General features: G+C 37.0%; 1 protein-coding gene across 8 annotated transcripts in view; it reads left to right on the top strand.

The window, feature by feature from the left end:
* Positions 1 to 27,218, top strand: part of PPP3CB (protein phosphatase 3 catalytic subunit beta) — a 47,943-nt gene that overhangs the window by 14,077 nt on the left and 6,648 nt on the right. For 2 of the 8 annotated variants that reach the window (XR_005106192.1, XM_037400295.1), the window contains exons 3-13: positions 843 to 967; positions 4,270 to 4,381; positions 4,985 to 5,130; positions 10,386 to 10,525; positions 10,623 to 10,700; positions 10,795 to 10,889; positions 12,427 to 12,552; positions 14,358 to 14,435; positions 15,957 to 15,983; positions 19,022 to 19,106; positions 19,795 to 19,892. Coding sequence is in view for 7 of the 8 variants with exons in the window: in XM_037400295.1 (XP_037256192.1) it covers positions 843 to 967; positions 4,270 to 4,381; positions 4,985 to 5,130; positions 10,386 to 10,525; positions 10,623 to 10,700; positions 10,795 to 10,889; positions 12,427 to 12,552; positions 14,358 to 14,435; positions 15,957 to 15,983; positions 19,022 to 19,106; positions 19,795 to 19,892 (1,110 nt within the window). In the remaining variant the exon portion in view is untranslated. Of the gene's footprint in view, positions 1 to 266; positions 398 to 842; positions 968 to 4,269; positions 4,382 to 4,984; positions 5,131 to 10,385; positions 10,526 to 10,622; positions 10,701 to 10,794; positions 10,890 to 12,426; positions 12,553 to 14,357; positions 14,436 to 15,956; positions 15,984 to 19,021; positions 19,107 to 19,794; positions 19,893 to 25,531; positions 25,562 to 27,218 lie in introns of all 8 variants that reach the window. The other 6 variants (XM_037400298.1, XM_037400292.1, XM_037400293.1 and 3 more) reach the window with 6 other exon arrangements.

Raw genomic sequence — 27,218 nt, forward strand, 5'->3', positions numbered from 1 at the left:
GAGTGACATTTTGCATCAATGGAAGACATAGTCTCTCAAATTCCTGTTAATTGTTATCAGCAATACCTCAATGCAGAAGCAAGAAGGCAGCTCCTGACTTCCATTGAGCTGGGAACTCATGTGGGAATGAGAAGTTAGGAGCAGTTGTCTCTTCCATAAATTTTTAAATTTTTTTTTTTTTTTTTTTTTAAATTGTGAGATGACCTGGCTTTGCTGTATGCTCTTCAAAGTCTTCCCATCTGCTATCTTTGGCACTTCTGCCTTAGGTTGCTGACCACTGGTCTTATCCTGTCTCATATTCTAAAAACACAAGAAAAATCCACTGTTGAAATAGTGAACATGGTTGTTTGAAGGAGAAAAGTAACTGAGCAAAGAGAAGATATGATGAGATTGAAAGGTATGTTAGTCTGACTCAGAAACAAAAGCATACTCCCTGCTTTTTCTCAATCCTACATGGACACAGGAAATTGTTGCAAAGCAGCAGGTGTTTCCAAATGTGCATACCAAGGAGAATTTGCTAAGATACCAGAGGGGATGGGGAGGACAGTAAAGAGCCACTGACAGCTTTTAAGACCTCAGTGCTCAGTGCATTAACTGTGTGGGAAAAACATTCCACAATCTGCTAGACTCAAGTAGGGCTATCATCAGCGTTGTCAGAGGTAGTGAGGACAGCATCTTAATGAAACGCGAAGGGGGAGGCTTCACAAATTTCTGTTATTCCTGCTTTATACCTGCCTTTCCACTTAATTAGAAGTACTTTGTGGCTGTTTACTTAACTATAACTTAGTAACTTTTCTGTTAGATTTTTTTTCAATTAATTTGAACAAAATTTTTGCTTGCAGTGTGTGGTGATATTCATGGCCAGTTCTTTGATCTAATGAAGCTGTTTGAAGTGGGAGGATCACCTGCTAACACAAGATACCTCTTCCTCGGTGACTATGTAGACAGAGGTTATTTTAGTATAGAGGTAACTGAACATATTAATCTGTTTTGTCCTAAATTTTTCTATAAGCACACTTTCACTGAGGTTTTCAAATGAAATTTTAGGTCTGATTTAACATGTGAATGTATTCTCCCTTGCTGTGCTTTCTCCTATGACAACGGCCTGTTCACAGGAGGATAACTGACCAGCCGTTTGGACTGTCCTGTTGAAGTCACCAGACTTACTCATTTTTCCTCCTCTTCCTTTAGTTGTTTATTTTTTTTTAAAGTTGAATTCTATAGCATTATACGTAATCCTGCTTCTCTGGTAAATATGCAGGAAGGTGTGTTTGTATGTTTTTGGAGACCAGGTGAGTCATGACTGCAAGCTCTTTCAATTTGTTGTAGCTGTTAATCTGCATAGATTCATTTTACTTACGTATTCAAATATTTTAAAAAAATTGATAATATTTTTATTCACTAAAATTCTGAGGGCAATTGCAGATATTCCCTAAGGATGACCTGTGTTTCTGCCATTAATTTTTTAGGTATTTTGAATTAATTTTTTGCTTTTGTTTTTTAATTTTCAGCATGTTTTAGTATGCCACATACCAGAGATACTCACTTATTCACATCAATTAGTTTCAGAGCTATGATTTCTAAGTTAACTATTTTTCTGGTGCCAGCTTTGGGAGTGCCTCGGCTTGGGATCTCTTCATAGATAGCGAATCCAAGAGAGTGGCATACCATTTGAAATAGGATTTTGCAAGTCATGGTATATAATACTTAATTTCTGTATTAAAATTGCATTCTTCTAATATGTGTAGATACATACTGGGAAGGCCATGAACAGTACCTTCTGGGGTTGTTAAGGATGGTAGACAAACGGGAGATGCAGCAAGAGCGATGGCCTCAAAGTCATTTAGGAGGAAAAATTTCAACAGACATTCCCTGTTTATTAATTCGATCTTCTCAGCCTGCTCTTGGTGATTACAGATCACAGAATCATGGAATGGTCAGGGTGGGAAGGGACCTCTTGAACTGGGGAGCCCAGACCTGGACATTTACATAGCAACACTATATGTTAATGTATCAAAACATGGTGTGAAAGCTTTTCAACCATTACACTTACAAAAAATTTCTGAACAATGGATTTTCTTGAATATATTAGTAAGAACAGTCTCAATTCTCTTTTCCTCACATGATTTTAATTTAATTTTTAATGTAATATTTGGCATGCTAAATATACTTGTGGAATGTGTAAAGATACGCTAAATATACTCTTCAGAATCACTCCAGGATTCTTAAAAAGCTTGTCTGTCTTCATTGAGATAATCTGCTCTCTTTTCTACTCTGGCTGTTGGAACATCAGTGAAGTACATGGCAGTTTATCTGAATGAAGTTGCATTGCTGCCAGTGCGTGAAGGTGGGGCTATGCTTTGTGGTCCTGTTGAGAAGGAAAAATGTAGTACCTGAAAACCAGCTGGTTTTTCCTACTTAAGTTTTTGCCTTAATTAACTTTTAGGAAGTTTTAAGTTGACCTCCAGGAGTTTTCATATATGGTTACTTTTAAAATTTTTCGTAGTGATTGGAAATGTAATATATTTTTGGGAGAATATTTGACTTCTCACAGAAAAGTGAAGGTGAAATTTTCTAAACATGTACAAACAGTGCAATTTCATTTTTTCACTAATAAATTCTTTCTCAGTCTGTCCTGAAACAGCTTTAATTGCATTGATATTTTACTAGTAACACATTTCTCATTAAAAAATGTCATCACTTCTAATAGGAAGGATAATTGCATGCTACTGTGATTGTGTGTAACAAGTTGCTGGGATCAAGATGGAGTCCTTCATTTTCTGTGTGCAAATTCTTTTCTGCGCTGGAAGTAACAGGACATAGAGAACTCCGACATTAGTCTGTCTGTATTTGATAATAAAAAATAAATATGCCAATACAGGAAAGGTAAAAAAAAAAAAAAAATGTATTTTTCTACTTAATAGGTAACATGCTTGAGAACACGTAAATCTCAGCAATTTAATCAAATGTAGTATCCATTCACTGAAAGGAAGGCAGTATTTTGCCACTTTTTGTAATAAACGTTTTCAAGGTTGCCAGCTTTTATAAATTTTTCATACAAACTGACTTAACGAAAACAGTTCACAATTTTAGAATTTGCTAAATTAATTCATGTATTCATTTGATGATAATCAGTTGTTTTGTAAGAAACTGATTATGGTTTCTGCTGGGAAATAGTTTTAAAGACTCTGGGGACTTTGCAATATATCAGGATATTTTAGAGTTATAGAAAAATTGGAAAGCAAGTGGTATCATTAGAAAAATTACTATTTTGCATATTTTTAGTAAGAAGATAAGAAAAAATCAGTAATTAGTTTAGCTAAACTTCACAATAGAAGTTTTTGATGTATTTCTCCATGTTTGCTGTGGTTTTTAAAATGTTCCTTTGTTCTCTTTCTTCCTTCATGTACTTACTGTTCTATGCAAAATAACTGTGAAGAATGATAGCTTCAGGGTGCTTGTATTGATTGAGAACAATAATAACAACTTGCAGGTCACTTCAGTATAGTTCAAAACAGAGGCTTTGAGATTTCTGTGCTCAGTTGAAAATACAAAAATCAGATCTGAAATTAAAGAAATAAATTTTGGGCATTCCAGACTGCTGGGTGGTAACAGACTCTAAACTGAAAAAATTGTGCATGTTTATAGCTCTGTTGTCAATGCTGTTTGCTGCTGATGTTGCAATAATAATGATATATGGACACTTACTATGAATCTTTGAATTTGCTGCTTGAACACTGAATAAATGACCAGCTTTCACGGGTTTTTTTTGGAAAAAAAAAAAGGTTAACTCATTCCATTCTTGATTTTAAAAATGGTCTCGAAATGATATAGCTGACTTCAATGTAAATAGATTTGTGGGTTGGTTGTTTTTTTTTTTTCAATCTCTGTGAATAAATGTCTGCTTTCCTTCTTATGCCAGTGTTTAGAATCATATTGTAAAATCAGGTTTTAGGCACACATACATTATTTGTCTAGATGAAAGTGCTCTGCAGTATAATTCTGCTGAGTTTGTTTTATTATTGAGTGTCCAGTAAATAGAAATATTTTTTCAGCATTCTCTGCAGCTGTTCTTAAGAAAAGTAAAAAGCAATATGGGTAACTTGCGTCCAGAACTGGACTGGGGGAGGTAGTGCTGTATTATAAAATGGCACAGTAAGCTGTACTTGTTTTTGGAGCTGTCAACATTCTTATCAATATTTCTCGGTAATAATTTTTAAAGTTCTTATAAACGAGTGTATTTTACTGGATATCTTTGTTTTTCAACAGTGTGTGCTGTACTTATGGGTCCTGAAAATTCTCTACCCAAACACATTATTTCTTTTGAGAGGCAACCATGAATGCAGACACCTAACAGAGTATTTTACCTTTAAGCAAGAATGTAAGTACTGTCTAAGAACATAAAATTAGCTTCCAACCTGCTGATCTATGGTCTGTCATTTTGCTTGAGAGATGCCATTTGTGGAATTGATTTCAGCTGTACTAGTAAGAGAACTCTTTTGGTGATGTAAGCTGCTCTTCCATTTGGAGGCTTGTGTAAGTATTGGTTCAGTGATAAATGGATCATTTGCCCTGGTAAAAACCCTCTGATGTAGGTAAAAGTGGTGTCGTCTGTAAGCAGTTCTTAGTTTTTCACTGTAAATGAGAAATCAGACTTCTCAGTAGTATTTTACGCTGAAGTGTGCTGTGTAATTGTATAACACAAAATAATTCTGTGATTTTTTTTTTTTAAAGTAGTTTCTTCACACTTGTGGTAACAGAAGGAGAAATGAAGGGAGTTTATGGTTCTGGAAGAGACTGTCTTGGAAATGTGCTTGCTGTTATGGAGCATGGAAATGCTCATTTAAACCCCAAAATATTCATTGCTTTAGTTGGGGTTTTTTTAAGCGTTCAATTTGAGATTTGCTCTTGTAGTTATGTTCCACTAGATTAAGAAATCCGTATTAGATGGAAGAAGTAATGTTGTATATTTTCTTTCCTGCAGGTAAAATAAAGTACTCCGAAAGAGTCTACGATGCTTGTATGGAAGCTTTTGATTGTCTCCCTCTTGCTGCTCTCTTAAATCAACAGTTTCTTTGTGTTCATGGTGGACTTTCACCAGAAATTAATACACTAGATGACATTAGGAGAGTGAGTATTTTGTGTATCAGAAAATAAGTGAAAATACAGATATTTATATGATGCTATACAAAGTCATCTTTGTGAAACTGTCAGTATGTTGTTTTCTGTTCTTGTCTTTTTTGGAAGTGTAAATCAGGAACTGAAATGTAGGCTAAGCAGTATCATAATTAAAAACTCTTGGATTATCTAGTGCATTTTCCATTAGCAGATCTCATTGGGACAGCTGGGACCGTTACAAAACACACACAAAAAAACCCCTTAAAAACTCCACATAGTTTCCTGAGACAAATAGTTCATTTAAGGAGCTTCACAGCCAATCAAAATACTGCTTTGTATTTATTTCTAGGTAAGAGCTGGTGTTCTCCTGGCTTTCGGGACAAAACTTGTAGAAGTTAATTGTAGTCTTAAAATTGTTTGGTGTATCAAACGTCGTATTTCAGTTATTCTTATATTTCTTTGAAAACTGACTTTTTTTACTATCTTGATCATGTGGATTTTGGTTTTGAAAGAGTGTGAAATGGCAGTATTTATTAGAAATTCAGATTGCTGTTTAAAATGGCAAATTTGGTAGGCATTTGAGTAACAGCTGTGGAGTGCTTCTCACTGTGGTAAATGTGCTGAGTATATCAGTAAAGAATGAAAACAAGTTTTAAAAACTATACAGTGGAAACACTGGTGGTGGTGTGGAATTTAAAGGCAATAATGTTGTGATGACATGAGGTACCTGTTTCTAATAACTTGGTTTCAACTCTCATGGACTGCTGATGTGTGAAGATTGTATCAGATGGGAATTTTCAAACTCAGTTGCTTTCCTTTTTGCATACTCCTTTTGGACTTATTTTAGTTACCTTAGCTGACAACTGGACTGCTGCATTTGGAAATGAAAACCATTCCTCTTATGATTAGTAACTGCTGAAGTGTAGTTGATTTCAGCTTCAAATACAAACAGGTGGTTCTAAGAAAGCTGTGGGATTATAGGTAAGGATGGAAGAAAGAAGTTATCCACAGATGGAAGGCGACATGTGGGGGCCTATTTCAAAAAAGATCTAGATATCAGAGAAAAGGAAAAAGTATGTTCCTGATTTGGTTTTGTAGTATATAACTATTGATGGCCCATTTTGTTTTTTACCATTTTCATTTATTGTATTTCTCCTTTTCTTAGCTTCACTTGTGCTCATTTTTTCTTTTTTACCTTTCCCTGTCCTCAGATTTATAGGCTGCTGTCCAGTTGAATCTCATTTCTGAACTCACCAGATATTTTTTTTTTTTTTTGTACTGACTCTGGACCATTTCAGAGACTGGAATGTCAGCTTATTTCACTTACAGATATTACACTGCCAAGCAGAATGATGTGAGAGAAGAAGAAAATGGTAGAAACAGAGAGGAAGCACATTTACAAGCTCAGTGGTGTAAGTGGGAAAACTTATTGAGGCACATTGCATTTTCAGAGCAAATACTAACATGTACATAAAACTATGCATTGTGCAGAGAAAGAGAAGTAAGAAAGCAAAGCAAGTAACTGGGGGCCATTCTGACAGGGCCTTAACACTTCTCGCATTGTGGATGAAAAGAAACATGGTCAAAGCTCTCTGGAAAGTGGTGTTAAAGGAGTAGTAGTCTGGAAAAACACTTTGGAAAGCCATTGTCATAATAGGATTGTGATTATTTTTTCTTTTAGTCTCGCTCTTGCAGCTAATCAGGTTTCAAAGTGTCAAGTAAATTTAATTAGAAGGTACTTCTGTCATCTTGACCTGTACTTTCGTATGTACTCTGTAATGCTCAAGACTACGTTAGGATGAAATATAAGCCTGTATGTTTTTTATATATATATATGAAAATCTGCATTGTCTATTGTTTTCTGATGAAACTGACATTTGTAAATGTTAAGGCAGCCTTATTAGAACTGATCTTTTGGCCTTTTTGTTTTCTAAGGAATCATCTGGTAACTTGGAAAAGGCACTATTCATGGGTTGGCAGCAGCTTCAACAGTTGCATTAGAGCTTGGCATGCACTAATGATGTAAATGCATTTAAATGGGTGATGTGAAATGCTCTTTTTATATCTAGGAAATATCATATACTTGTACAAGTGTAGTGTGCGAAATGATTTCTGTAAACAGTCGAGACAATTGTATAATATTACAAGTCTTCTGGTTTATTAGCAGAAGTTCTTATTAAGGAGAAGTCTCTGCAAGCATGTAGGCATAATCATCTGGCATAAGAAGGGAAACCACAGCTCTATAAACAGTGTAGGAATAGCCTAAGAAAAAAAAGAAGAATTCTGTGCAGATGCAGTTTGTTCTGGATGAAGTCTTTTGTCAGTATTATTGACACTCAGGAAGGTGATTAAATTACACAAATTATTATTTTTGCTGGCATAAACTTATTTCCAGCAGAGGACAGCTATCATAATAACTATGACAGTAAAGCCTAACCAGAAAGATTGCTGCAAGTGCTTTTTCTTTCTGGGAAAATAGAAGTCTGTGAAACTTGCAGTAATCTTGATTTTTATTCTCTGAACTTTGTTTACACAAGTGTTCTGACAGTGTTGGTAAAGAGTGTCTTTCAGACACATGTCCATCAACATAGAGATACCGTTTAGTTGATTTCATTAACGCTGCCAAGACTTCGGCGGAAACAAAATTACAGGAATGTGGTTTTAAGCCTAGTGATTTATAAGGAGGGAATTGACCAGATAAGATTATGGGGACTCAGAAGAAAGGGGACAGAGAATTTTCTTCCTCATTTACAACAGATGACCAAGCTTTTCAGTTCTTGGTGACACTAAAGTGTGATGAGTAAAGTGCCCTGAAATACATGGGGGTGGCTACTGGGGAATCTGTCTTTATAACACCTTGCTTCCTTTCTGTGGTCTGCTGAAATTTCCTTTCCTTTAGTAATACATAAGGTGATTGCCACTCTTCACCGGCCTTCACGTTGTTTTTAGGGTTTTACTATGTGACAGTTCTCAGGAAAATTAGGACAGATTAATTAAAACTGGTGCCTGTATGTGAAACTTCTTTGAAGGTCTTTTGCCTTAAAAGGAAAATAGTTTTGATTTGCTGTACCTTAATCTACCTCCAAGGTTTTCCTACTCCAGAATTTGAACATCCATGTGGAGGTACAGTGCACTTCAGTTCAGTAGCCCTGACTGCATAATACCTAGGAATTAATTTAGATTTAAGTTTCTTATGGTATGTATTTAAAAATGTACTACCTGTTTCTGTTTTTAACACCAGGTGCAGTGATTCTTATTCCTGAATACAATTGTCTGTCTCGGTTACCTGAATCATATTTAGAAATATGTTAAGCTGATTTGTATTGAGATTCTGTGTTGCCATAGTCACAGCATAGTCAGAAATACTTAATCAGTAATAAGGGTTTTGAATTGACTCATGTCCTTTGTTAACTTTATTGCTGTCCCGATGTAGAGAGACCCTTAGGTTGATTATTCTGATTTGATATATGCAGTCTGGGTTGAGTAGCTTGCAGTGACATTTCCTTAAATTTTGAGATGTCTTGAGAACCGTGCCAGTTGGTAGACTGTCTAGTGAAGGAGACACTGATTTGGTGTGTAAGTTATTTTTATTTTTTGCAAACTGACCTACCTACTTCAAGAAATGGCTACATTATTGTTCCAATGCTATGAGAAAGTAGTCTGGGAGAGAAGTGTGTTGCTTGCAGCAACCAAAACATTTTATTTCTAACGTCTTTATCCATTTGGCCAAAGTCATGAGGAAAATCCTTGAAGAGTAACTCAAGAAAATTTCTTAGAAATGCTTTCTAGACTTTGAGCCTTCTGTATTGCAGGAAACATCAATCGGCAGACAGTTGAATCTCCCTTGTGTGAATGCTTCTGTTAGCTTTTGGGCCCAAATTTTTTGCTGGAGGTTTAGAAACTTGATGGTTTAATCTACAGAAATTCAGGTACTTGCAGAAGTTGATGGACTGACTTCTTCAATCTGGAAGAAATATTCCATAACCGGGTTTATCATCCCGTGTGGGAAATGTTAAACCACTGGATTTTTAATAATGAATAAATTCCAACAACAACTTCAGTTAATACCTGCCTTGCCATTATCTGGCAGGAATTTGTAAAGATCTGGACCTCTCCACTTATGTTACAGGTGGCAGCCTTGGGAGCTCTGATTTTCCAGGGCATGAGAGAGCTTGGCACTACTGCTGGTTCCATATTTGAATGGATTCCTATGGACCGTTAGACTCAAATTCACCAGGGGCTCACCAAACCTCCCTTCGAACCTGTCATGAAGAGTTAAGTGTTCTCTAGTATCATCAAAGTCATCTTCTTTGGTATGGGAGGTAAAGTGAGATAAATGCACTGTCCATCAAAGAACTGTTCCTACATTTCTTGGATAAAATCATCTTGTGAACAAACTCCAGCTACATAAAGATCAAAGAAACTTTACATTGAATCTGGGATATCTAATTTCATTTCTGGGACATCAGAAATTGACTGTTACTTACTTAAGCAGGGCATTTTCCTTTTATGTTAACAAATGTGCTGTCCTCCTTACCTCTGCCCCTTTTCACTCTGCTTACTAGGAAAGTTGCTGGCTGCTAAAGCAGGTGTTTCCAAGTGGAAACCTCTAAAGAACCAGCTAGAGAAAAGAAAACAAAGACATCTCCCAAAATGCTGGTGGCCCGTTACACCAGGGCTATAGCTGAGAAATAAAGCCTGTTTAAAAGAAATCTAAGATGACTAAGCTAGTCTGCATTACATTGTTGAATGATCCATTACGGAGATGGGTATTTCGGGGGGGGGGTTAGGTTGGGGTTTTTTTGGGGTTGGTTGGTTTTTTTGGATGATACATTTAGTCTCTTCTAGTCAGTGCTAATTATTCATGCCTTTCTTTTATAATTCCTGTTTTCTGTACTGTTTCTCTTTGCTAATTCCTGGTAGTGTCTCCAGATTGGTAGATGTAGCATGTGCATGAAAAAGGACCATTTTGTTCCTTGTCTGTAACTTGACCATGTATTACACATATCCATCAGTCTGGAATTTATCTCCCTTCTTTTTACAACTAATAAATCTTACTGCTCTTAACAGGTTTGGTTCTTTTGGCATGCCTCTGCCTTATTTCGTGAGGAGGAGAGGAAAAAATATACAGAAACTACTTCTCTTTGATATGGTTGGGATTTATTCTAAAAATGCTTGGTATTGATGGATATGTAGTTTAACAAATGTGTAAAACTTCCTGATTTAATATTCAAAGAGTCTTTGTGCTGTTGCCTTTTCTCAAACAGTTAGATAGATTCAAAGAGCCTCCAGCATTTGGACCAATGTGTGACTTATTGTGGTCAGATCCTTCAGAAGATTTTGGAAATGAAAATTCACAAGAGCATTTCAGTCACAATACGGTCAGAGGCTGCTCATACTTTTATAGGTGAGGCCATGCTATGATCTGTTTAATGTTGCAATGCTGACTCTTGCTGCATATTTTAAGAGACTTTCTTTTACTCATAGCTCTTTTCATTTCACAGCTATCCAGCAGTTTGTGAATTTTTGCAAAATAATAATTTGTTGTCAATCATTAGAGCACATGAAGCACAAGATGCAGGGTAAGTACTTTGTATCCTTCAAGAAATTATTCATAGTGTAAAATAAAAATTGCTTATTCCTATAAGATGTAAAATAATCTGTTTGCCTTTGCAGTTATAGAATGTACAGGAAAAGCCAAACTACAGGGTTCCCATCGTTAATAACAATTTTTTCAGCACCTAATTACCTGGACGTCTACAATAACAAAGGTAAGAACTTCTTATTAATAACTGCATGCAATAATAAAATAAAAATGTCTTACTAGATAAGTCATCCAATATCAACAGGTTTTTGCCGGGTAGGAAATTAAATGCCAAAAAAATAAATCCACTAATGAGCGTTACGTTATCAAGAAGGACAGGTGACATCAATGATGATATCCTCTAAGAGTACCTAGAAGCACAAGTGTGGGCAGAAGTTTCTTTTCTAGAAGTTGTTGCTGTTTAGTACTTACAGATGTATCACCTGGTGTTTTCCAGTCAGGCAAGGCTTTCCTGTGCTGTCAGTTTTCACTCCTCTGGTTGTCTTTAGTTTGTGAACTGCGTGAGGAAGGGAGCGAGCACTGATCAGAAGCCTGTGCATAAGGTAGCTTGTGTTGTGTATCACGGTATCTGAGGGTCTGAGTGTGATGCTACGAGGTCTTAATGGCCATGTATGAGAAATCTAGAAAGAGCATGTACTCATCTAAGTACTCATCACCAGTGGAAATATTATTAGGGAGGTGTAAACCAGAAAGAATTAATTTCTGTCCATCCTCTGCTTAACATAAAGTAGCATGGGAGAAGCATGCTTAGTAGCGTGGAGAAAGATTTACAAGTCAGAATTGAGAAGAGCTTAGCTGTGAATTAATATTTTTCATAGAAGAGAACAAAGTTCAACAACAGAAATAATTAAAAATAAAGCCTGCTGAAATTCGAGTATGACATTAAAGTTTGGCATTTCAAGTATGTGATGAATGAATGATCTCCAAATGTTGAAACAGCGTTCCGTTGAAACCCAAGACCTCTTTTATGTGAAATACATTGCATTTTCACCCACCCACCTCCAAAGAACCACCCCTCCAACCCATACCAATTATGTAGAGTGATTATAGAGGAAAAGATGAGATGTCATTTGCACTGATTGTAAAGCAAAGGAGAAATAAAAATGGCTTCAACTGGCTTTTTACATTTTTTCACCTCTGTGGATATCGCATTTTAAGAATCCTTTTTCACATCAGCTATTGCCAGTGTAACGCAAGGGTGCAAGCGTAAGTACGGAAAAATGCAATCAACGCTTATTTAGCTTTAGAATGCTTCTGTTTTTCTATTTTGTTTCTCTTCCCCTTCTCCCTGATCTTCCAGATTGCGATGGTTTTACTCCAGGCTTACAACGTGGGAAGACACGTCTGAAGACTAAAACCTGAATCTGGGTGTACTGCTATTCTGAGTTAGGATTTTCTTACAGTTGCTGAAATTACACCTTTTTCAGGACCTCTTAAAATCTTTGTGCATTATTGACCTATAATAGGATAGTATAGAACTGTATTGACATGTAACAGTACCTTAGACTGCAGCATGTGCAATAAAAATCCAAAGTTCTTCACTAGAAATCTGTCCTGTAAGTACTGTGAAAGAGAGAATGGAGTTATCTCTGGGATTATTTTGTCTATTGTATGAAAGAGAGCTAAACCAAACCTCTGACTTTATATTTGTGGAGTTTGAAAGTTTATAACATTCTTTTAAAAATGTCTGAATTTTATTTTAGCTGCTGTATTAAAATATGAAAACAATGTGATGAATATTCGTCAGTTCAATTGTTCTCCTCATCCTTACTGGCTACCAAATTTTATGGATGTTTTCACATGGTCTTTGCCATTTGTTGGAGAAAAAGGTAGGCAAAAGTTTTATACTGATTAATATCTTTCTTATTTCTCCTAGCCTGATGTTGAGGAAGATTTCGAATTTTTTTTAAAAAAAATATATTTACCAATGAGAGACAAACTGCATAATTTTTGTGGAAATGGGTACCTGTATTTGTCTTTATCAGGTAGAAGATTGACAAAGTTGTTAAACTGATTTGAAGGGGTTTTTTGGCATTTCTGAGAAAGGATAGACTGAAGTACAAGTTCTTCTACAGGTTTTGGTTTTTTCTTCACCTGTTTCAGTCAAAGATAGTCAAAACTGCATGTAATAAAGCAGAGCTGTTAATAGAAATTGTAATTTCTGTTGAGGATGTATACCTGCATTGTTAAATAGTACCTTTGAACTTCATTTGAAGTTGATATGAAAATGGTTCGTATTCTACAAAATGCTAGGTTATATACGTTATTGATCTTGTATAGTTATAGGTATAAACCATGTAGACTTGTTTGTATAAAAGTGTAACTTTTTGATACAACAGATTGACCTTCATTAAAGGCAACTTTTTCTGTTTTTCTTGTAAAAAAGGTAATTTAGCACAGGTCCTTCCCCCCCCCAGTCCCCTCGTCCCCCCTCTAGAGCTGGTAACTCTGAATCTAGGACACTGGGCCCCCCAGTAGTCTTCAGTTCAAAAGCAATGAGGTTAGAGTCTATTTGGGTCTGTTTAAAATCATGCCATAACAGGAACTGCTCTTTTTATAAAAGAGATCTGGAAAGCTCTTTACATTTATTTGCAAAATATAATTGACATGATAAATTTACAGTCATATAAACCTAGGCTTCTAGATTCGTTTATATTGTCCTTAGTGAGCAGTTAAACACAAATAATTCATACTGAAGTTGCTCCTTGACCAGCTGGGTGCTTAGGGCTGCTGGAATCATGGTGCTTGTACTGTGTCTTGCCTTTGGACAAATACATGCTTCCACTTCTGATGAAGAATGTAGTGTCGGTATGGTCTGGTCTGCACTGAACAGATCACGATCAGGATAATTTCTTGGTGGTTTGGTTGTTGGGGTTTTTTTCCATTAGTGAGTAACCCTTCCCTGAGAATGGAGGATACCACCATAGCAGATAGCGGTTGGATGAATTAGTGACAGCAATTTACAGGGGTTTAACCATCTGGATGAACTCCTGGAATATTTCTGAAAACTCTGTGGGGAGGAGAAGTTGAGCCTGATATACGTGGGAAAGACTGAGTGGCAGAACAGGGAGATTCCTGAAGAAAGAAAATACAAACTTTTTGAGACAAGTTTGTGTATCCACTATGCTGATATTTTTAAGGGGAGTTTAAAAAGACATGTAGCTTGCACCATATTTGTATCATAATTTTTTTTGCTTCGGTGCTTCTGGTATATGCCTGCAGGTGCCAGGAATGCAATAGCTTTCTTGTTTTGAGCAGTCAAAAGTGTTTTCATTTTTAAGTAAATTTTGCATAACATCTAGTTCAAATACTTACACTAATGTAAAAATACTAATGTACAAGAAGATAATTCTTATTTAAAAGAACTCCTTGTAAGAGAAGAAGCTGTGCTGTGTTTGATTGTTAGGTGGTACAATGTTTAGCTGTTTATTTTTCTTAGCTTTTTTAATTCTGTGACATCAAGAAAAGCGCGCATCAAGAAAAACACATTATTCTTGAAACCAGATTACCGAGCAATGACTGTGATGTGAGAACTTCATTCAGGATAGTTGCTGGTGACTAGTTCTATCCTGTGTGCATGGAAATATTTAAAGTTCTACAGGGAATGAATTAAGATTTCCTTTTTCCTATACAGTAACAGAAATGCTGGTGAATGTTCTGAGCATTTGCTCTGACGATGAGCTGATGACAGAGGGAGAAGATCAATTTGACGGTAGGGGTTACTTTAAGATCTATAAATCTTCTTAATGGTAATAGCTTGTGAAACAGTCGTTAACTTAGACAAGTGTATTATTACCTGGAATTTGAAGAAAATTGCCTTCTAATTTTTCTTTGGATAATGACACTTTGGTGGGGGCAGAGAAGGGAATTGTGGTTTTGTGTTTGTGATCAAGAAGCAGCAATGGTATCCTTTGCAAATACTCATATCTGATTTCTATTTAAAACTGAAACTTTTTGTGGAATGTTCTCAGAATTTCTTGGCACTTTAAATTTGAAACACACTAACTGCTAATAATTAGAATAAATTATAAGATCTTAAATCTCTTAATGACTGTTCTTCAATACAGAGTTGATGTAGGTGAAAGTCAGATACAGTATTTCTTACGGCAAAGCCCTATACATAAAGTATGAAACACAAGTTTAAGTCTCAGTGTTTGAGTTTAAAGATAAAGGTGAACTTGTAGGTGTGCATTGTATAATACATATTTATGTAATGAATTATAACAACTTTCTATCTTTTGAACTACAATGCAGTAGATTGTGAAGGGGCAGTGTGTGTAGCATGGTGATTCAGAAGCAACCTTAGCATGAAGACCTAGCATGTTTCACTGTATGGTGTTGGGTTTTCACAGCAGTGCTCAATGTAACACCCAAAAGTTTCTCAGATTTGCTTCATTTTATCCAGTAACAGAACTGATTTGGTGGATTGTTGGGTGATAGGGGAGGAGGAAGGGAAGCTTCAGCAGCCTTTGAGGAACACTGAGGGATCATTTATAAAGATATTGGAGACATGACCCTGTTCTTAATGTTTGATAATGATTGTGTTCAAATCCAGTAGCAGGATAGCGTGGTGCTAAGCAGCTGTGTGTTTTAGATTGGAGTGCATTGGTTATGAGCCACTTCAACTTTGCTGTCATTTAGATTGTTGCCAGAAATGTGAAAACTGGAAAGCAGTCTCAAATGTGATCCTGAAACTTATGTTTCTCTTTCAATTAATCCTTCTAAATTGAGCATAAAGCAATTATACCAATCATTTGCAGGGTAGGGTTAGGTGGTATTCCGAGACGTTAGGATTTATATTGTCCAGTGTTAAGTACAGTCATCAGTTGATTGCTTATGCCCTGTCTTAAGTACAATAGTTACAGTTTCCTAAAATGAATTATTTTATTCTTCTGTCTCCTTTAACAATTTCTTTGATTGATGCATCTCTTAATGTCATCTAGGTACTGTCTACGCTTTATCTTTCTATGTGAATGGAATCTATCTTTCTTTTTAACTGTTGACTTTCAAGCTTTCACTTGTTTATTGTCAAATTTTAAAATATACTCAACAATTCCACTTCTTGTTTGATGAATGCATTTTTAAGTGTTGCAATTTTCCATTTTATTTTTTCACATTTCTTCTCCATTCCTTCTTTATTACCGCTGCCAAGTTAAATATCTTTATTTTATTTGTCTCACTCACCTTTTTCTCCATCGTTCACTTCCTTTTTTTCTGGACTCTCCATCTGAAGAGCGACTCATATATGGCAATAAAAAAGGTACAGACCAGACAGAGTAGGAATGTTTTGAAATATGACTTCATAGAACCTGGCAGCATAAGTATTAATGCAGAAAGTACCTTTCTGTTGAGAGACGTATGTAGCATTTTATTATTATTACTACCCATTTTAATGGGATGTTTATAAAGGCTTGTGTATTTTGTTACCAGAAGTCATATTCCAAGACATCTGTCTTTCTGTGCATGAATTTTTCTCCTCCTCTCTTCCATTCCTTTTTTTGTAGAAATTCATTCTTTTACCTATTTCTAAAATTTTATCTTCGGTCCTGCATGTGTAGGGAGCGTTCAGTTGTCTGTCTTGCTCTTTAATACTTTTATTCTGAGCTTTTTGTAAGGTTGTGCATGGAGTGTGTTTATATGATGTTCCAAAACCTGGTTTGTATAGTACTTTTAGTTTCCTTCAACTGAGATGTCAAAGAAGTACTTTTTGATTGTATGGACAGTTTTGAAGATGGCTGGATACAAAATATAAAAAGAAGCCTACTAACTTGAATGGTCTGTCCCCTGTTTTCCAGAAATCCCAGGGTAGATAATTCTGTGCGGAAAAATTCTTCTGACCATTACTTACCTAATACTTAACTTGCTCTCTGTATAAATGTGTCACTTCCAGAGATTATCTCTAATACTTGGGAATGCATTAGATTATAGAGGTATTTCCAAAGGTTATGTGAGTTTTTTCAAGTACTACAGTATGAGCATTTCGGAGTTTCTTGTGCAGACATCGGGAATGGGAGAGTTCTTTGTCATATCTCCTCCAGTTTAGGGTGTAATCAGGACATTCTTCTGCAAGTATATGCCACTTTACTGTCTTCTCTGAACTAACCAGGATTCAGTGGCCTCGTTAGTGCAGTGCTACAACCCGGAGTAATACATTTGGCCTTTTGGCTTGGCTGTGTTGCTTCTGGAGGGCTGGGGCAATGAAAGATCATATTAAAAAAAAAAAAACCAACCCAAAACCAAATAAAAAACCCCCAAACAAAAAAAATCCAACCAAACAACAAATAATAAAACCCCACAAAACCACCCCAAACCAACCAGCCTTTCTCTTTTTAAGGCACAGGGACTTTCTAGGGTGAGGTACGGGCACTCGCGCTGCCTGAAATCTTTCCAGCCGGCATGTTACAGCTCTGCATCAGTGCAGCCCACAAATAGGTAGGAGGAAAACTGAGGGACTTGTAGGGAAGGATGGGCAGTCCCTCATTCGGCCCTAGGCTTTCAAAACTCGAGTCTCCCTTCTTGTTCCAGATCCTCAAGCTGTTATTTAATAGCATTCAAAGAGAGAAAGCAAAAACATCCAGAACTTTAAAAATTAGAAGTTAAAATTTAAAATAAATTCTTCTCAGTAAAAAGCGAATGCTTCAGTCTCCTATTCAGAGTTTTTCCTGAGTCCTCTGTTTTGTTTTGTGTGAGGTTTGTTGTTTTATTTTAATTTGGTGTCTGCAATTCATTAAAGTTGCTTGTTTGTCTAAAAAAGCTTTACTCGGTAGTTGCTGGCTTTTTCATCCTGTTTAAATGGATTGGCAGGTGTTTGTCATACACAGAGGTTCTTCCATTGTGTTCATGCAAAGGTTGTCTCCTGCTCCCTTTTTTCTTTGTCACTACTGTACATTTTCCTTCTTGTGTGATTTTGTTGTTGTTTCCCCTTACGTGCCCTATCTTTTGTGCTGTGTTCGCTGTGGTGCAGGCTGGGACGGCTGTCTGCTCCTGTGCAGCAGGCGGCCTGGCGGTCCTGCAGCTGGGCTCTGGGGAGGGTCACCCTCGGGCTGGAGCCTGTGTGCTCTTGTGGGGCAGCTGAGAGCGAGGGAGCAGGGGTGCAGGAAGGCTTCTTCCACAGCTGCTTCTTGGAATGCAAGGAAACAAATCTGTGGATATACAGCTTTCCTGTGCCCACTTCTGTGATCCTCTCTCCTACGTTCTTACAAACTAGTTTGGCAACTTTTTATTGAGCGCCTTTCTCCCAGGGTTGAAGAACAGTAATACGTGGAAGATCTGGAATACCTAACAGAGCTGTCTGAGTTCATTCGCTTTTTAGTCCCCTGTGGCTGAATTCAAAGTATGACTTAAGTTACTCTTATCTTGGTGTGATTAATACTCTCCTTCTCCAACGGCAGGAGGAGAAGTAAGGATTTTAGTCTGGGTATCTCCTCACCTGCCTTTACTGTTTTAGTGGAATTGAGGAGTTGGCAGAAGGGAAGGAGGATGAGGGGAAGGATGGCTTTCATACATTGAAACAAGCCAGCAGCACCTAGTGCTGGAGAAAGGAGCTTCTGTTTTTATCACGTCAGGGCAAGCAAAGGTGGAGCTCCTGCCCCATTGCAAGCTCCTTTCTGAGTTTTGTCTTCACTTCTGTCTGGCACATGGTACCTCCCTGCTCTGTGGAATACGCAGTATTTACTCCAGATCTTTGGTAGTTGTAATTTCTGCAAATGATGCAAACCTAAAATGCTATGAAACATAGACTTAAGTGGTAAGGGAGGTGACACTGCAATTCTTTGACATTTTATTTTGTGGGGGTTTTTTTGTGGGGATGAGTTTTGGGGAGTTGACATGAACCCAAGCAAACTACTGTTTTCTCTTGGACAGCTGTGTAAGAAATAGCAACATTTTTTTTTAATTATTTTTTTTCCTGGCTTAATAGCTCTTTGGCTTCTGTATTGGGCTGCATGCCCACATCTTGATACAGACAGACATCAGTGAAGAGTTTCAAGCGTAAAATTTAGGCAAATGAGTTACGGTAGTTACTACACTCTAGCGGCGGTAATTTAGAATCTTGCTAACTTTAGGAGATCACTGTGAACATCCTGAACTTTTTTTGTGTGTGATTTGTGGGCACAGAGGTGACGGTGGTTTTGATGGCATTCTGAAGCCATAATTTTATAACTTTGTGCCCTTAAGTGTTTGGGTACTGGCCTCCTGTGAAGAGTACTGGACTTAAACAGTTGTGTTGAATTCGATGCGCTTTAAAATGGTGACCCTGTAAATACTCGAGCTTGAGACTCTCTCTTATTCCATTGAAAGTAGGTACAGCTGCCGCACGGAAGGAAATAATCAGAAACAAAATTCGTGCAATTGGAAAGATGGCAAGAGTCTTCTCTGTTCTCAGGTACTTGCATGATGTCTGAATTCCTAAACCCCCTCTTACGTATGTTAGGAAAACATCTCTGTTCCAGGATAACGGATGCCAAACGTTTTCTTTGTGCATCATTTGATGCAGAGATCATTGTGCACCAGAATCTTGTTTGGCGTATTGATGCACTCCATTAATGTTGGTAATTTCAGTTCATTTCAGCTTTTATAAGAAATATAAGAAATAATAATTTATAAGAAAATGCTCCTTCTTACCTATCTAGACGTAGAGGTCTCATGATTGCATTTAGCCAACTGTGTAGCTTTCCACAGACCATAATTGTTCAAATAGTGATAATTTTTTTAAAGTTGGTGTTTCCTGAAGCATAGATGCTTTGAACAAAGTTGTGGATTGTTTTACAGCACTGAGATACGTTCAGTACCTCATGAGGCAGGTGTTCAAAGCTAATGAGCCTGCACGTGAATAATTGCTCAGGATCTGGTTCAGAAGTAATCAGTGTTTAACTCCTAGGCAGAGGAAAGCCTGGTATGGAATAGAAATATTTTCCCCTTTCTTGCGGTTTGAATTTGAATTTACGTTTAGTCTTGACATGCATAAAGCACAGCAAAACCAGGGTCTCCCTCTCCCCATCCCTTATTTGACTTCAATGCAAGTTCTCATGAGTGGATATTTAAGGTTTTGTTGCTGTTTTTTCTCGCACCAGGGAGGAGAGCGAAAGTGTGCTGACACTCAAGGGTTTGACTCCCACTGGCATGTTACCTAGTGGAGTGTTGGCCGGAGGACGACAGACCCTGCAAAGTGGTAATGATGTTATGCAACTTGCTGTGCCTCAGATGGACTGGGGCACATCTCACTCTTTTGCTAACACTACACATAATGCATGCAGGGAATTTCTTATGCTTTTCAGTTCTTGTCTTAGCGGCTGATACAAGCATAGTGTTATGTGTTAATCAGGCAATGTGAAATGGATACTTAACCAGGGTATAAAACTAAAAGCAAATGAGTTCAGCGGTGTCAGGCCATATTTTTTCAGGCTTTGAGCTTCCTTAGTTTACAATTTTTCAGGTGGCACAGATGCCTGAAGTGGAGTGACCTTATTATAGATCTGGTATTGAGGCATTTGATCTTTACAGATACAAAAATGAAAGTGTAATTTTGCATCATGACTTGTCTGCTTTCCATTAAAATGGTTTTATTGTAGATGTGTTAGTATTTTCATTGACGATGTCAAAGACTTGTTGATATTAATATTAACAAACAGCTACAGGCTGCAGAGTTCCATATGACACTCCATTGATAGACTGAAATGTGCTATGTTTTGTACCCTGGTAATTAATGCCAAAGTTTGTTCTCTATGTTGTTTGTCAAATGTTCTATGTATAATTGACCTCCCTGAATTGTCCTTGTAACATGCTGTTTCCTTCCTCTGCAGATGTAGCTGCTTTCTTAGATCTGTCTGTCTCTCTCTAGGTATAGATGTATGTCTGTATAAGTGTTAAAATTAAACCACTATCCCAGACACTTGTCTGTCTCTTGATGTAGAAGCAATGTTGTAGCACCTTGTTTTTGAGGTTTGCTGCATTTGCTGCTGCACATTGTCTGTGCATTTTGAACAATAATGTACTTGAAAAATATCCAGTAATTGTTATAAAATCAGTTGAGAATAAAGGGATTGAATTTAAAGCTTGTAAATAAATCAAAATAAAAGGGTGTTATTAAGTGTGCATATATTTTTTTTGCATGAAAATAAAAAGAACTCTATACAAAATATACCTGTAATCTGGTTCATTGAATATTTTGTAAAAGGTTTTCCTTCTTTTTTTAGTTTGTTGAATCATTGGATCGTATTTTTCACAAGGCCCATTAATGATTAACTAGGCTTAGGGAGAATGCTGTGAGGTTGTATCAAATGCATTAAAAGAATGAAGTCCAGGTTTCAGTTCACAGTGGTGGATAACTTAAATATGCCAGTCTGAAACTGGACTTCGTATTGGCAGCGCTCTTAATGTAAATTGTTCGAAGACTTTTTATTGGCCATCTTCAGGCTTTACTAGAAAGTACAATACTGTTGTATGGGACAACTGAATTTTATAACTATTGAAAGATTGTGATACATGAATGACACTTTTTACACAATCTATTTTCCAAGAGTAGCTGCTTTTCTCATTTTTGTGATTTAGGCTGTTTATTTGAATTTTTCAAATTTTCTGTAGGTTTTTTTTTAAAGCCTTTCACTACATTTTCTATTAAGCTATCAAAGCTGGTTTTGAATAGCTTTGAAACGTGAATGTCACATTTTAAGTCATTTTTCAGTGGGCATATAATGTCTACAAGTAAGTTTATATGTCCAGTGTATGTATGTGGTTGTTCTGTGAATGTCTATAACAAGAAATAGTGTATGTTTCCTTATCCATCCAGCTATTCCAAAAGTATATGTTCTAGTTTTAATTTTCATCGTGTAATAAGATACTTTATTATGCTTTAAAAAAATGAGTCTGCATTCCTCTCACTCATTTAACAGATTTTTATCCATGTTGCATTAAAAATATCAGAGAGGATCAAACTGACTAGAAAATTTTGTTAACATAAAATATGTGACTTTCTACCATTACTGAAAATGTGGGACATTTGGAAACCATGCAAAATGCATTTTGGAATTTTGTGGGTGTGTTTTTTGTTTTTTTTTTCTTGGCTAGAACTTTTGATGGCAGTATTCCTTGATGCACTACGTTAATGTACCTCATTTGGTTTAGTCATGTTGGTGGTTCAAATTAACTCATGCCAACAGTTACTTCTCCTTAAATTGCAGTAGCTCCTTTTTACTGATAAGAGTTTTATCGGTTCAGTCTTAAAAAAGTAGCGTTCAAATTACAATGCTCAATTGCAAAGCTAGAAGTAAACCAAAAAGAAAATAAAATTTCAGTTATTGATGTTTTTCTAAACCATCATAATATCAGTGAATTCATATTCTTGGCAAAAATATGGTCACTGATGGTATAGCAGGATTTCTCACTACAAATATTTAACTACTTTTTGAATTATATCGCATTGTGTTGGTCAGTATACTATCAATAACTTAAACTAGCCTCTAGATTTCAGAAAATAAATTATCATAATATAAATTGCAGTATGATTGTCGTCTTCTATTCTTTTGTTTGCCTGAAAAGTCACGAAATGTCCAGTATGTGCTGGGCTTCCCAGGTGTCAGTCTCAGGAGCACTTGTTTTCCAGCGGCGTGTTGAGAAAAGGTCTAGTTGTTCTGGTTGCTGTTCAGTCTGTAAGGAGCTTTGAAAGCTGTAAGAAATTGGAGTGTGGATCTACATTTCTCTAGAAAGCCAGACTGAAATTTTTTTGTCGGGGCAAATGGATATATGGGGAGAGAGAGAGATGGAGAGAGAGTCACTGTTAAGGCAATGCATGTGCAGTTTTTGCATCCACGCCTGTTATAACCCTCAACGTCAGTAACACGTTCTGTACTGGCCCTTAGAAGGTGCCCCTGCGCTTGCAGGGTTTGTTCCGCCCCAGGTGCAGATCTGCCGTCAGAGCTGGCCCTGCACCTCTTGGCGTGGCCGGAAGGCAGAGCGGGGCACCGCGCCGGTCAGGCTCCCGTGGGCAACGCGTCAGCAGCCCGACTGCCGGCCAGCAGCCTGGGGGCGACACACAAACCAACTGTAGTGAAAGGGTTAAACAAAGGCAAGCCAGTTAAAAAAGATAATTTTGGAAAAAAGTGCTAAACAACAGCCTATGGAGGAAGTCAATATATGATTAATTTTTTTCCAGAAATACATGGGTGTATTTTTGGAAAAAAGAATCATAGCGTATTTTTAGATAGCTTTAATGTGCTAGGATAAAAACAGACTGGGAAATCATGGCTTTTGCATATTTCTAATTTTTTTTAATGTAGATTTATGATTTTTGTTATTTACGTTGCTTGCATTATAGTAGGCGAAATACTGAATACCATATTAAGTACTGTTCTTTAAGTAGAATTTCCTAGTGACTTACTCTCTGACCTGAGTATTCTGTGAACCGAATCCAACAAAATTATTTTCCAAATGGTTCAACATCTTTAACAAACAAAACAAAAACCCCCAAACCAAAACACCTGAAGCCTTATTCAGCAAAATACTAAACACAAGCCTGAATTAAAAATTGTAAGTACTTCCATGGAAAACACTTGAACTAGCCAAATACTTCCTACCTTTCATTGCTGCCCTTGCTGTAAGTTAGAGGAGGGCAGTAAGGTCGGGTTTTGGTGTGATGTTGAAAGTTGGCGGTGATTTTATGTCGCCCCAGGCCCCCGGGTAAAGCCGGGGGAGAGCTGGTGCTGCGGATGGAAATGCCGTTGAATCCTGTTGCTTAAAATCTGCTCCCAGTGGAGAATTCTCTGAGCAGACTGCAGGACTCCTGTTGGGTTCCTGCGATGCCATAGCCATTTGAGGTGTGCCAGGGGTCGCAAGGAACAGAGTTTTCATTTAGATGTACCTGCAAAAGAGAATCCAACAAAATTGTTTTCCAAATTGAGTCTTTACAGTGTGGGGTTTTTTTTAAGTGCTTGTATTTTCCAGTCAGTTTGTTCTTTTATGTCAAGTTGAAAATTACCTTCTTCTTAACTGTGATGTATATTCCAAGATCTTTTTGGAATAATACTACTACAAGTAGAATGAACTAGGAGTAAATTTTGAAATTTGTATTTATGACCAAGCTACATAATTTGCAGAGATAAATCAGTATTCGTGATCTTTTCAGGAAAAGATTGAAAACAAAGACATCACAGGTAACAGGGAATGGTGGAAAGAGGTGGTTTTTTTACATAGTTTTGTATTTGTATGGCAAATTATCATATGACAGTATGTATTTGGTGACTTTCTAAAATAATTCTTAAACTAGTTTAAATTTGACAATTTGAGAAAGTTTCTTTCCCTTAATGTAAATATAAATAATATCCTTCCCAGTGCCTTTTAGATTTACTTCTGGTATCACCCTGTCTCTATAGATTTAAGTGCAGGAAATATTTTTTTTTCCTTGTGGAATGTGCAGTGTGTAAAAGTTAAAATGCTGCATTGCCCTGAAGTATTCCACATTATTTTAGTAGCACTTAATGCAGGTATCCCATTTTATTTATTGTTTTAGGGTATCTCAGTGGAAATTGCTTTTTTGCAACAGTGAAGTTAAGGCAGAGTGCCCACAATTGATGCATGACAACACAGAGTAGGTGCAGTTTAGGCAATTGAAATGTTGTGTCTGGTTTTTGTTGGATAGGAAATGATAAGTAATAAACTTAATTCGCTTTAAAGAATTCTGTTCTGACCTGATGCTGTATTTTCATATATAGCTATTTTCCCCAACATTTGCTTGAATACTGTTACGATTTTAGTAGTTAACAGTATCTATCAAGCACTACACAAATAGGTTTACCACTATGAATGGTATTTTTTGTAAGTTTTTCTGAAATTATGGTATTAGAGGCATGACACATAGTAGGGGAGGTAAAAAGTTGTTACCGTTACTGAAACTCAGCTGCTGTTTAGGTCGTAGTTCCAAAGTGGTTTGTTTAGCAAGTCTGCCCTAACAGAAAGTTGTTTTGATTTTGCTGCTCTAATAAGCTTATGTTAAAGCTTTGACTTGTAGAGCTAAAACGATTGGGAAGGATCTTCCACCTCAGAAATTACAGCAGAAGCCGTTGTTACTCAGTTTGAAAAACAACTAGTAAGCTAGACTTTTTCATAGTCACAGTAATTCACCCACCAAGACTGTGTTAAATCCGGACCTCTTCCTGCTGCAGACTTTGTGGTTGATTCAACTAAACAGTTTATGACACTTCGTAAATATGACTTGCTGGATTTGGCTTTCATGGTTTAAATTTCACGGTTCAGTTCTCAGAGGTGCCCATTTTAGCTTAAAGTATGGTGAGGAATTGAAGTGCTAATTAAACTTCAGGGAGATAAACATGAAGAGAAAAATAATTTCTTGTTATTAGAACACTGCTAGTGTTATTTTTATAGTGTCCTTCCTGGTAATTTAGTGAAGCTCACTAATGCATTTTATATATCTTCAGATATAGTCTCAGATAGTATTTTTTTTAAAACCATACCGCAACTTTAACATCAGTTGAAATTTTCTGTTGCTGTCTTAAAAAAAAAAAAAGCAAAAACCAAAACAACCCAAAAAAACTTAAAGAAATGTACGGTTAATAACATCAGTTAAGTAGTGTTGCTTTGATATACTTCTAGTTGATAAACTGTATTAGGTAAAATTTAGGAGAAGTTTCACTTAAACTGGAAAACAACCCCTCAAACCCTTAACGATCATTTTAACCGATTGTAATCTAATCTGGCGTAGCATACGATATTAAATTGATCATTGCCTTTTCTGCTATGCGATATTACACTCTTCATCTTTCTCATTCATTTTGCATGCATCTGCTCACTTCTGTACAGCCACTGTAGAGGCAATTGAGGCTGAAAAAGGTATGATCAGAGTCTCTGCCGCCAGCAGAGATCTGTGGTGTCTGGGAGGGAATTCAAAAGTGCTCTGTGTGGGTGTGTTTGACTTTCAACTTGCACAAGCAGAGATGAATCAACTGCCTTGATTCATCCCTTTTACATGTAACATTCATTTCTGGCTTTAGGATGATGATCTTTAATATTTTAGGGAAATTCTTGGGGGGGGGGTTTGGTCTTTTTTTGTTTGTTGGTTTGGGTTTTTTTTCCAAAATATGCAGTAGGTTTTTGTATAATAGCATGTTGTGATACGTGGTGTTGTCTTGAAGTCCTTAAAAATGGTAGTGTTTAGTGTTTTTTTTTTCTGCAACTGCAAGGTTTTGTTTGATTGCGGGGGGTTATATGTGGAAGGAGGGTTGTTTATGCATGCCTTTTCTCATACAGTCTATTTTAATGGCCTTGAACGTCTTTTTCTAGAACTTTTCATAATACATCTGGTGCAAGACGTATAATGTAAACGTAATGGGGTTTTTTTTGTAGATTTTTTGAACGTAATTAGGTGACCAAATTTATTTCCAGTATATACGCCAGCCTGCCAGTATGAGGCATATTAAATTCCATGGATTATCAGTGCTTCTGTGGTAAATAAGTTGGATATACATCCTTTCTTAGTGGTATTGAGAAAATGCCATCAATTTATTTGGTGCTCAGAGCATTCCACTTCAGGTTGTTGCCTTTCCAGAGAGACTTTGATTTCCTCTTGCTCAATATTCAATGGAGTGAGTGACAAACAGCGTAGCAGTCGAGAGCTGCCTTTGGGGCTTTTCAGATTTGGTTGCAAAGCACCATTTAATGACTGTATTCTTTGGTTTTTTAATTAAGGAAGTCAGATCTCCAAAAATATAAACAAGTGCCATATTCTGTGCTCACACACACGTGCAAGAGGTCCCGTTGTTGTGAGCGGAAAGCTGTACTTAAGTCTCCAAAGAATTATTTCATCCCAAAGACTTCAGTCTTATTATGTGGTCAACCATTTTCAGGTGTAAATTCAACTACAGCCCTCATTCATTGAAATAATCAGTAGCAAAACGCTACCTGTTTTCTGTACTTACTTTAAATACATCTGTATTTAAATGACGCCATTGGTTAACCATGGTGCTAACTCGGTGATTGTGGTTGTGTCCCATTTCCATCATCCACATGATTAGCACAGAACTTGAACCACATCCCGCAGTTTTGCCTGCATGAAAACTGCAGGATCAGGCCATCGATGCGTATGCAGGGTGTAAACCTACTACGACTTTTGTAGCCCTTTGCTGCTTTGCCTCCGCCGCACTTGCCGTGCTGCTTAGATCTTACTGACATTCCGCCGAGGAGAAGGGGGATGTTAAGATAAGCCTGACGCACCGGGCAGCAGAAGCCCTCGGTGTTGATAGCTGGCCACACAGAAGCAATCAAGTGGGCTTAACCCCCTTGATTCCGACCTGCAGAATATTTGCCATATGTTGCTCTTTCCGATACAGGCTGAAATCCTGATTGCCGTTGAACAGGAGAGCAGGTTAGGGGAGCTTTGACTAATACAGATGCAGAGCCCTAAGTATCTTTGGCTGGTTTCTTACCTGTTTTTAAACATCGTTTGTTAGCAAAAAGTGTATGCTTTCGACTTCTTTTTCCATTACTGACA

Source organism: Falco rusticolus, chromosome 9, assembly GCF_015220075.1.
Source record: "Falco rusticolus isolate bFalRus1 chromosome 9, bFalRus1.pri, whole genome shotgun sequence".
NCBI classification, from domain to species: Eukaryota; Metazoa; Chordata; class Aves; order Falconiformes; family Falconidae; genus Falco; species Falco rusticolus.